General features: G+C 40.3%; 1 protein-coding gene across 1 annotated transcript; it reads right to left on the bottom strand.

Annotated features, from left to right (window-relative positions):
• Positions 1-5145: 5145 nt before the first annotated feature.
• prph2a (peripherin 2a (retinal degeneration, slow)) lies at positions 5146-12091 on the bottom strand. Its single transcript, XM_039788738.1, has 3 exons — positions 11102-12091; positions 9172-9418; positions 5146-6474 (listed from the first exon to the last, which is right to left on the bottom strand). Exons 1-3 carry the CDS (start codon positions 11680-11682, stop codon positions 6268-6270), a joined length of 1035 nt encoding a protein of 344 aa, XP_039644672.1. The 5' UTR covers positions 11683-12091; the 3' UTR covers positions 5146-6267.
• Between the last annotated feature and the right edge of the window lie 2 nt (positions 12092-12093).

Genomic DNA, 12093 nt, shown 5'->3' with positions numbered 1-12093 from the left:
CGCAGTATAACAATATAACAGCTCTACATATGTATGCACACCTGTTACTGTCCATCACTTGTCCTGTGAAGTGTGTGTGTGTCCAGGTGCCCTCAAGAACTGCACCGAAGTTTAATTTTAAAGTAGGCCTACTTTACTTAAGTATTTCCATGTTGTGCAACTTTAGCCTATAAATACTGTACTTTTTACTCCACTACATTTATTTGACAGCAACTGTTGCTACCCATTAGTGCAACTCATCAGTGATGGATTAAAATAATATCCTTTACTTATGTAAAGTCGCCTACCAATACAACAATGTAGAAACAGTGTCCACAAGTACTAGTTCTGCTGAAAATGCCACTCATGTATGGTTATTAATTATAAGATTGTTTATACGAATGCATCAATCTACAAGCCACATACAGTTGTAGCTGGTCGAAGTGTGGAGTTAGTTTTAACTATTTTATATACGGTAATGTCTGGTTGTTCCCATTCTAGGGGTCGGGGCCCCTTTAAAGAGTCACCAGATAAATCTGATTTGACAAATTCATTTTTCTCTAATCTGTGCTTTTATTCTGAAATATTAGAGAATTTTACTTATTTGGGCCTCCAGCGATTTAAATTAAACGCTCCTTATCCCTAAATTGTTTTTTGTAAGTGGCCACAGGCCAAAAACCGCTGATTTAATCTTTATATTTTATATGTTTGTTTATTGACTAATCAACTTTTACTTTTGACATTTTAAGTATGTTTTGCGGATAATAGCCTTGTGCTTTCACTTCACATTTAAAATGCAGGAATTGTACTTTTTACAGTGTGGTATTGCTACTTTTACTTATACTTCTGCCTCTTACTTGCCTCTCACACAACATGAAATGCCCCTCTCCTGTTCACACCCTCCACTTTGAGAACTTTTGTCAAGGATCCTGAAATAATAAGAAGGTGTGATCTGTGCGTTGGTTCTCTCTGGGTGGCTGCAAGGCTTGGAAATGTTATTGCTGAAAGAACAGATAGGTGCTAGTGGCTAAACTTAACTTGCTGTAAATCACACACGTGCACAAGCACACGCACTCACGCACACACGCACACGCACACACACACACAGGCGAGGCAACATGTGCCCATGCATGCTTTGACTTAAGCCTTTTGTCAGACCGTGCTGGCCTCCCACCTGGTTTCTTTCCTCTGTCCACTGTTATACGCACTGTTTTTGCCTTAAGACTAAACTTATGATTGAGGCTGGGTGTGATGCTGTGTGTGTGTGTGTGTGTGTGTGTGTGTGTGTGTGTGTGTGTGTGTGTGTGTGTGTGTGTGTGTGTGTGTGTGTGTGTGTGTGTGAGCAGCAGGAATTGTAACGTGGCAGCAGCAGTGTTGGTAATGGCTGGTCAGCTGGTATGGCGAGTATTCAGGGCGGGGGCAGTGCATTGTCCTCTCATAGCTCCAACAATGCCCCTCTGAGCAGGCCACACATCTACCAGTCACGGGCCTCTCTCTCTCTGCCTCTGCTTTTCTTTCTGTCTGCCATATTTATTCAGTCATAGTGAAGTGTAGAGTGAGATGTGATACGAAGTACCATCCCTAACCTTTGGACGAAACGTCAAGGTCAACCCATAACCCCAGTTAATATGAGAGCATGTGTCACCGGATAGACTTCACACATTGCATGTGCATTATCACTTTACATCATTAATAAACGCCTCAAATGTTGCATGTATTCATCACTGCAGCTCATTATGCATAATTAATAGCTCACATTCATTTAATTCAAATTAAAATACTTTATTTGTCCCTATGGTGGCACTTTGCAGAGGCATGTATAGTAGGACAGTAACACAATATAGGAAAAATAAAATTAAAAAAAGTAAAAAATGGGGGATAAGCTGTACACATTATGATAATGGTGTTATGCAAATTGTCTGATATGAGAATATAGCAATCACAGATTACATCTAATGTACTCCATTCATGTATCAGTTTACATTCCATAAATTAACTCTGGTTTTAGCTTCTTAAATGTGAGGATTTGCTGCTTTTCTCTGTTTTTACTGATTGTAAATACATTTTTTGGTGTTTGGGACTGTTTGAAAAACAAAACAAGTAATTTGAAGACATCACCTTGGGTTCTGAAAACTTATGGTCATTTTAAGAGCTGTAATGATTAGTCAATGACAGGAAATGAATCGGCAACAATTTTGATAATTGATTAATCGTTCAAGTCAGATATCAAGCAAAAATGTTCTGTTTTATATAATTTTAAACAGAATAGTTAAGGGCTTTGGAGTGTTGGTCGGATAAAAAAAAAGATCTAAAGATGTTACCTTTGATTCTGGGAGATTGGAATGGATATATATTTTTTTTTACCGTTTTCTGATATTTTATAGACTAAACAGTTAATCGATTAACCAAAGTAATAACAGGCAGACTGGTGCAGTTCAATGATTTATTAAGAAAAAAGGATTACAAGGCAGAGAGTCAAAATGCAGGCAGGCATAACAGGTACCAAAACTCCAAACATCAATGCAACAGTGATGAACCAACAAAGGGACAACTGCAAATGGACCAATATAAGTGCAGTGGCTGACGAGGGAATGAGATGCAGGTGAGGAGGCGGGCGGGGCAGGCCAGGCAGAGCTGATTAGTAAAGTGGGAACAGGTGATCTAGAAAAGAGGGAAAATCTGAGGGCATCTGGTGGATGGAGGGAGAATGTCACAGATGTGGTTTGAGGAATAGGCCATGTGGCTGGAGAGGGACAGAGAGCCATACTGTGTCATTGGCAGACAAATTGATACTGGCGATACAGTAATGGTTAGTTACAGCTGTCTTCATTTTTCACAACTTACATCTTATAGAATGAATGATTATCAAAAAAGAATCAACAGAAGTTAAAATAATAAATAGTCGTAAGCCGTGGAGTGTTTCAGCCACCCACATTTTGAGTATCTTAATCTGCATTATTTATTATAAATTAAATTACTCTGGCCTTTGGTTTGTTGGTCGCACAAAACAACAAAGACATTTTTTTTTCACTTTCACTTTTTGATACACTAAACATAATCGATTTTCAGAAAAGCATTCAACTCATCAATCAGTGCTGAAAATTATTTTTATCTCCAGCCTGACTCCATTTTGTTTCAAGGGAGAATTCTGTTGCTGAGTCAGGTTTTGTACTTCCATCTTCAGTGTAAGTAAAATGGGTCTTATTAAGGTGTTTACAACATTACACATAAAGGGTCTGTATTGCAATGTGTCTCATGTTAATTAGCATCATGCCAAAGTAATAGATTCTCTTCACCTTTTAAAGGATACCAGCAGTGGGGACGCCACCCCTGTTACATGATCACTGATGGAAATACACCCTCTAGTGGACTTTTAATGTAACTGAAACCTTACATAGTGAGAAGCCCAAAGTGTTGATGCGTGCCAGCACATTTGTCAAAGACCGAGAGGAAGTTTGGAAGGCGTTTGGAGTCAAAAATAAATCCCATCTGAAGAGTAGTTTAGTATAAATGTTTGCTGGAACCAATCAGCAAAACAGTGGGAGTGTTGGTGAAATCACAGATCAGACCATCATGGAAAAGAAATTGAATGAGCTGGAAACCTAACTACAACTGTAACATTACTGTTGGAGGTCTTTTAAGGGATTAGATTCACACGCAGTCCGTATATGATTTTTTTCAAATTTGATGACCTGCAGTTACCAACAGAGAGCAGCAGAATACAGAAGACACACAGGATGCTGCCTGCAGCTTGTTTGTGTCTCTTACAGGATAGTTAACAGATGTTGGCTCTGTGGGAGAAGCTACAGTCTTTTTGTGAGAAGAATTGTTTGGGAAAGAAACATTGGATGCAAGGTTTTCTTTGGATAATTATGTATTTTAAAGGTAGTTTCTTCTAAAATGTATTACTATGAAACAAAAGTATCTCTGACAGTAGTTTTGTCATGCAATAAGAGTTATTTTGAGTGTCTGCTCCAGAAGCCAAATGGACATTAGAAACCAGTGGTGCTATAACTACTAGTATGTTAGAAAGTAATTTGATATTACTTTATACTCCTACTCTATTACATTTCTATGGAAAATATTGTAATTTTTTTACTCTGCTATATTTATTTAATAACTTCAGATACTATTTACATTGTTCACATCAAACTGTCAAAATTAGCTCCTCATCAACCAGTTACACCAAGAAGCTGTTTACAAGGTAAAGCATCAGCAATACAAATCACTTAATAATATATGTAGTAATATAACATTGTCAGTGAGTGTTTGTGCCGCATGCATGCTTTTACTTTTGATACTTTTAAGTATATTTAATTAAAAATACTTCTGCACTTTTACTAAAGTGAGATTTGTTTATGCAGGACTGTCACTTTACATCCTAAGCAAAGGATGTGATTACTTCTTTCGACCACTGTTTTTGTAGAAAATCTCAAATCAGCCTCTTTTATCCCACTCAGATCATGACTTTCTCTTGTTTGTCTTTCTATCTCTGTCTCCATGACGTGATCCCTGCACCAGGACATCACCTGCTCACCTGGCTGAGGGGCTCATGCTAATCTAAAGCCGATTAGGCTTCTTATCTACTCAGGCGCTGTTATGTGCTTTGGTCCAACAAAAATACCACGCAGGGTTGGCCTCTTTACCGTTCCCGCTGACTCTTCACAGCTCTAACTAAGCCACACTGGCTTCAACATCATGGCTCCTCATGTGTGTATGTGTTTGCAGAATATGTGGATCTCAGTTCAGATTTACATGGTTTTTGTTAGCGGATTGTGTTCAAGAGAATGGATAAACAGAACCGTATTGATTGCTATTCATCAATATATGGACTGAAGGGATCAAAGGATTGTTTACTTGCATCCTCAGAAGTCAAAGCTCATTTTAGAGCTGATTTAATTAAAAAAAATATCAGGTTGTGCTGAAATCAATAAAAAACTCCACAGAACATTTTACAAAGAAAAGTCACTTGCAAACACATGTAGATGCACTCTTTTCTTTGTGGTTTATAACCCCCCCCCATGTCAAGAGTCATCCGATGTCCATGTGAAAGCAGTAATGCTGCTAATTGTCCTTATCCTATTGACTTAATCAGGAACCCTGCAGCACTCACAGCACGCCTCGTCTCAAGTTTGTGTGACTCAAGGTCGAGACAACACAACGTTCTTATTTCACTGTCGAACCACATCTCTAGAATCCTTTATTTGTTTATACAATCAACATAAGCGCTTCTCCTACACAGACAGATAAAGCCAAAAAAAAATTGAAAAAATGTACATGGATTTGAATAAAAGATTTAGCTTAATTACAGTATACACGTTTTTAAAAAAAGTAACATTTTGTCATTTCTACACTATTTACAAAGACAGCAACCCAGTTGTTAGAATATACATACATGTGTGTCAATATACAGATACTGAATGCACAAAGGAAACACCAAAGAGGATCTGAGATTACAGTACAGGGGTCAGGAGCCAAGATTTAGCTGCCAAATTCAGTCATCCTCCACAGGTTTGGTATTGGCCCTGCCTCTCTACAGGGCTCACATCCCAGTTCCCATGCCTCGCTCTTCGACCGTGTGCCGGAACATTCATGCAGAATTCATACCGATTCATTCAATTCATAATTTAACTCCATCTCAGGAGCTTATCCAGTCTTCATCGGGGGACTGGAGTATAAAAAGAGCTGAGTGGGGTGGTAAATTTGTTTGCATTGCTTATATACAGTATCAGCTACGAGCCAAAGTACTATAGACAGGTCAACAAAAATAAAACACTGCGTTTCTTGGGCTGTAAATATCTTCCATCTGCACCATCATGCAACCACCATCCCCACCAAACTATCTGACAACAATACAATGGAAAGAAATTACGTATTTACTTGTGATTGCAAAACATCTGCCATTTATCAATACATAACACATTTAATTGACTCATCATTTTTGAAAAGATCCAACCCCACCGAGTGTCTCTTCACAAAGACAGTTGGAAGCCTGAGATGGATTGGTTTGGTTGGGGATTACCAAAATGAAAAACCATCACATAACTCGTCCTACACATTATCTCTCTCTCTATGTATGAATATACCGTTTATAATTATTTATGCAAGGAGTCCATTTGAAAGGAGTCCATTTAAAAAGGAGTTCAAACCCAAATATGTGTTTGTGTGTAGTGTGGTAGTGTCTACATGATAAATGTTGGTAGAAAAAAACGTAGCAATCTCACACGTCCCCCCCTTCCCCTCCTTTTCATGTGGGAGTGATGTCAGTTTTTTGCAGGAGGGGTTAGCTCAGCTGACTGTGGCGACCGCTGCCTCGCCCCCCTCCTCCACCTTTGTGCCTTTGCCCATGGACTTCATCGTGGCCATGATGTCGGTGAACGTCTCCTTTACAGTCTTCTCCAGGATCCAGCCCTCGCTCTCACTCTCCGGGTCCTCCGGGTTAGCCAGGCTGGACAGGGAGCTGTTGACGTACTGCAGGCCGATGGTCACAGCAAGCTGCAACGGACAGGGACACATATCAGAAAAAGGTTTTGTTTGCAACAGTAACACTCCTGGACTCACAAAATGAGTAACTGCTAATGTCATAATAGGACAAAATGAATTACATCAGATAGGTGGAAAAATAACATAGTTTAACTGCATTTAAATTGATCAAATGTTGCTTGACTTAGGAAACATACTGTCATCAAGATAAGAGTAGATACAAATCTGTAATATTATTATCAATATAACGGATGAAAGTTTGGAACAAGAGCTGCGACGATTAGTCGATTATTAGATCTGCAGAACATGAATTGGAAACTATTTGGATAATCGATCAATCGGTTCATACCCTTTTCATACACAAATGTCAAACTTGTTCCAGCTTTACAAATGTGAGAATTTGCTACAAAACAAGATATTTAAATGATATCTGCAGCTTGAGCTGTAGGGATTTTCACTATTTTCTGAAGTCTGTAGACCAAACAATGAATCCATAAATCCAGAACATAATCAGCAGATTAATTAATGCAGTTGTAGCCCTATATCGATTATCTTTTAAAAATCTTAGAAATTGTTTCTTCTGTTACATAACGCAAAGAGACAGCATAAATTAGATGACAAAATTTACAGACAACAAAAAGGCAAATAAAGCACAGGTTATGAGTTGTTGGTTTGATGTATATATAATATGTAAAAAAAAAAAAATGTATTGTATTTATTTCTGTCCATGTGTGAAAGTGTGTATTGTAAGGGAAATGTGTTAAGAGGTGGAAAAAATAAAAATGTACTGTACATATTGATATTGTAGTAATCTACAGCCTAAAGGTCGAGTCTATCATTAGAAATGTCAAGAAGTAATTTAAGACTGTGACTTTAGATCAGATTGAGAGCTCAAGCTCCAGGAAGTGGGTCTGTCCTCGTCAACTCACGCAGATTAACCCATTACTCCACCTCTGAGCCCACTATCTGTGTCAGCATCGAGACGCTTGCATAACTACTCTTAAATCTGAGATTCCTCCGACTGTGCATCTGATCAGCTTCCAGGGTGTCGCCGAAATCCAAGTGTTCAGAGCAAGGGGTTGTCTGCTGGATTTCTGGGCCAGAGGTGATATCTAAATGGTGCTGTGTACTGTCTGCTTGAGGTGATACAGGGTCTCACTGACTTTCACTGACTTCAAGGATTTATCTGTACATGTTTGTCGCTTTTCCGTGTAATGGCGCTCAGATTCTTGGACATTAACATAAACAACAACAACAACAACAACAACAGATGTTGGCAATGGAGGCTCAGGGGAGATTTGACGAGAGGCAAGGTGCCATTTGGCTGCTGAAGGATTACAATTTGGGTAGAAAGTAGCAGGTAAGATGCTGTAAGTAAGCTGCACGTACGTACATGCCAAAGGTGGCGCAGGGTAACCTGACAGTAGGCAAAGAGGATAGAGTTGTTTGGGAAGATGCAGTAAGTGTAGATGGCGGGGGCAGAGTGTGGAAAGGAGGGAAGAGGAAAGGAGGGAGGTGATGGATGACAGACGTGCCAACTGGCTCAAGGCCTTGCATGTTTACAGCCTCCTCACCTCACGGTTTGCTGCTAGGCCATCACAGTCCTCAACGGACTTCTTTGCCCTCCCTGAATTTATTAGGAAATAGCTGAACAATTGATTCTGCTGTAAAGCTTCTCTGTTTTACGCCAGAAGGCTGTTTTCACTTTCATCTGCTGAAGGAGGAAAGTTTCTCTGCGTTCACATTAAATCTGAGTTTAAGGTGTGTACGTACAATCATGAAACCAATCATGGTCCAATATGAAACTTACTCAAGAGTCATGAGGGAACTTTAACCTCCAGCACAGCTGATTGACATTTCAATGAAGCATCCAGCACGTACAGTATATGTAGTAAGCATGTGAGCTTCCTTATGCCAAAACCCCATCATATAAACATATTACTTAAAGCAGAGTATATCCATGTGTATTATATGTCTTAACACATACCCTTTAAGGGTCACATTTCATAGTAAAGTGATTGTAAAGCCCTGTTTCAGTGGGAGACGGTCCTGGATGCTTCCATAGAAAAGCTCATTTAGTCCTCATCCTTAAAGCCTTGTTTCTTTTCTCTTTGGGTTGAAAACACATCCGAAAAGCATACATTTCACCTTTTTCGTTTGTTTTGGAGTATAGAATGGGCTTATTGTTGCCCCTTGTGGCCGATGGGGTAAAGTAACACCCGCTACAACTCTAGCTGCGGCCGACTAGTCAAATAATTACATCCTATGAAATTTCCTAACCACTTTTCCTAGACCTTGATGGAAAACATCATGAGGGCAGTAATGAGCCCATTACGGCTTGGCACATGATAATGAGGCGAAGAAGATGGCGCATTAGAAATTTTGTTTTTGCTGACACAAGTGGCACAAATCCGAGATTCATGCTTTATCATAAGTGCATTCAAATTAAATCTTTTGGTTTTACAACAAAAAAGACTTTAAGGGCGAAGACTCACTAGGTTGGTTTGTCAAATGCACATCTGGTTAATTTCCACTTCCATTAAACTTCAGCAGGATTATCTCCCACACAGTGGATCAGCAGTACACAACGAGGCTAAGTGATGGTGTAGGTAATCTACCGCAACTTAATATGATGGAGTAAACATCATTTTTGAAGTAAGTTTATACATCAACAGGGAATATTTGTGTTGATGCATCGCTGGCCCTGACCTCCAGTAAAGTGACCAGCAGCACCAGGGCTCCGATGGTATTCATCAGGCCTCCATAGTAGGACAGCATGGCGTCACGGCAGCCGTGCTTCCACACGTTGAGCTCCTCCGTGTAGTGGTCGTAGCTGTAGTGGGCAGTGTTGTTGGTCATCTGGTTCTGGATGCAGGGTCTGGGGGAGCTGGGGTTACAGCAGCTGAACGGGACCCCATCCATCAGATACTGGCCGTCCACGTTGCTCCCAAGGCGGCTAAGAGGATGAGGCAAAGTGTCACGTTAATGCCATGTTATGATGGGCTGGAGGTGAAAGTGAGGGGAGATTAAAAGGTCAGCAACTACATTTGTAGTATGTGTGGGCTAAAATTACTTGAACTACTAGCTATGACTTTTCTTCTACCAAAATAACTATAAGGTGTGACGTTTTCTTGTCACACAGTATTGTGCATTTTTTCTTTTCAGTTACAATTTAATTGAATAAAATTCTGCTTATAAGCATTGGAAGAAAGTCTTAGAGGCCATAGCTACAATATTATGCAATACAACAGCACACATTATTGCCAACTCTTCTTACCATATCCCTAACTGAGGCTAAGCATAAATCAAAATGTAACCCTTCACAAACTCAGCATTATTGCAGAGTTGTGGTTTTTATTGCTTTTATTGTGTTAATGGTTTATTTCATTTTTTTCATTGTGTGGAGCTTAAACAACACGGTCACTGGTGTACAACCAGTAGTCAAGAACTACTAATCATCAACTGTAAATCAGTCAAGGTGTAAAGTACTGTGATGACATCTCCATTACACGGGACTACAGAAGTACACTAAATGTGAAAACAATTTTTACTTAAAAGCCTCGACCCAAATCCTGTCAACTGTGATTGATGGTAGTAGGTCAATGGAAAGACACTAATGATTGGATCACTAAGACTTGAGATGCCAGATTTGGTTTAGTGATTTATAGAAACACCAATCAAGCCTAAAATAATGTCCCAGATAACACTTTTGGTCCATACTACAGAACATATATGCAATACTACACTATATAGGATAAGTATACGTTCTGGATACTAATGACGGAAATTATGAACTAGAAAGATTGCTGTACTGATATTTAATAAAGGTCTTTTCCATGATTACTGTCCTGCAATGGCATCACAAGTTTCCACCAATCACCTCTCTACGTTAGGCCTTCTCTCCAGTATTATTGTAATCAGACAGCCAGTGTTCATACTGATCTTAAAATGCCGACTTCATATTGTGTTATTGTGCAGTGCTGTTACTGGAGAGTTGCCAGATTATTTCCTGATTGAACAGGACACTGATTCTTAAAAGGGCATGGACGCTGTAATCCTTGAGATTAAATGTTAACTATGTGCCAATGCGCAAAAATGTCCTCTTCACAATCGTCACTCACAAACCCAACTGTTACTTGTTGCCCAAAAATCAGTGCAGATATGAGCAGGTTGTCACAAAGAGGCCACATATCACTAGACCGGAACAATGTACCTTTAATCCTGCTCGTGCCTTTTTGACCTTGTGTATCTTTTTCTGTACCTAATCACCTCCTCAAGTCCCTCCTCCATTACTTTATCCGTAAAACTGCCTAGTAACCTCTTCCACCCTCGCTGCGCCTGATGCCACTTCCCTGTTGCTGTCACCATTTCTGTGATGATAATCCTGAGTGGATGAAAGTGAATAATACACCTGCTCTGACCTACCTTCATCTCAAATCCACTTATACTGAACTCTTACTTTGTATAGACCACCCCTACAGCCCTCCACCTTGATACACTCTAAGGCTCATCTCATTGTAGTCATTGCACTCCGTCATTGTAGTCATCATTGTAGTCATTTCACGGTCACGTCACACATTGATAACTTTTTTTTTTTTTTTTTAAAGGTTATCACGAGGGATTTAGTTCTGTCACTTACTCTTTGACTTCCTTTGCCCCAAAGTCCAGGTAGCGGTTGCTAACCCACTGAATCTCAAACCAATCTCTGTAGTTGTCATTTCCGCAGCAACGGAACTCCATCTGCATCAGGTCCAGGGTCCTCTTCATGTAGCAGCGTCCTGGTGTGTCCGTGTCCTTGTAGTACTTCATGCCGTTCTTCAGCCCCTCAGCCAGGGTGAACTGCAGAGGAATCCTCATCAAGAAACACAGCAGGGCCGTCATGAACAGTAGGCCGTTGAACACCATGCATGACACCAAGAAGCTCTTCAACATGGACTTCCACTTTGCAAACTTGCTAGGGTCTAGTGAGTCGTAGCAGATTTTGCCTCCAAAGGCGTTAATGCCGCAGGCTATTAGACCCATTAATATAAGCAGGTTGGGCAAGAAGTGGCTCTCGTTGTTGTCCATAAGTTCTGAGCGCTTTCGCAGCTCGATCTTAAAGAACAGGCCCATGCTGAAGACCAGCACGCCGGCCATTACAGCGAACCAGTACATGAACCAGACCGTCTGAGCGAGCTTTACTCGCTTTTTCAGGTCAAACTTGACCAACATCAAAACCATTGTTCAACCTGGGATGTGTCCTTGCCTGTGAAAAAGAGAGTCAGATAATAATCTATAACAGCAGGAGCTTCAAGGTGTTCTTGAATGTGCGATCCGTCTCTTTGCTATCAAGATCTCCTTGGCTGGTCCAACGGGACAGGAGAATCAGCTCAGCCTGTAATCCATCCCACGACAACACAGCAGAGATGAAGCACCCAGGAGGACCTGGGAGTAGCACAGGATTGTTATTTCTTCAAAGCTATCTCCTCTCCCATTGTGACAGAAACTTAAAATGTTATGAAGGCTTTCCCCCCCAAGTTTTACCGGGTTTTCTTCCTTTACACACAGGTGAGGCTAATCGTGATGTTCCGTTCTCCTGGAGAAGTTGAGGATTGCCGAGGATCCTCATGATTAAACTCAAAGTTGCAGTAC

Source organism: Perca fluviatilis, chromosome 21 (genome assembly GCF_010015445.1).
Source record: "Perca fluviatilis chromosome 21, GENO_Pfluv_1.0, whole genome shotgun sequence".
NCBI lineage: Eukaryota > Metazoa > Chordata > Actinopteri > Perciformes > Percidae > Perca > Perca fluviatilis.
Note: the sequence above shows the minus strand (reverse complement) of the source record. Positions and strands in the feature narration are given on the sequence as shown.

Bases quoted from the DNA above. Each gene is read 5' to 3' on its own strand.
- prph2a (XM_039788738.1), bottom strand. From the start codon at position 11,682: ATGGTTTTGATGTTGGTCAAGTTTGACCTGAAAAAGCGAGTAAAGCTC. The intron at 9,419-11,101 runs GTAAGTGACAGA...TCATCCTCTTAG, and splicing joins GGGGCAAAGGAAGTCAAAGA to CCGCCTTGGGAGCAACGTGG. The intron at 6,475-9,171 runs GTCAGGGCCAGC...TGTCCGTTGCAG, and splicing joins TGCTGGTCACTTTACTGGAG to CTTGCTGTGACCATCGGCCT.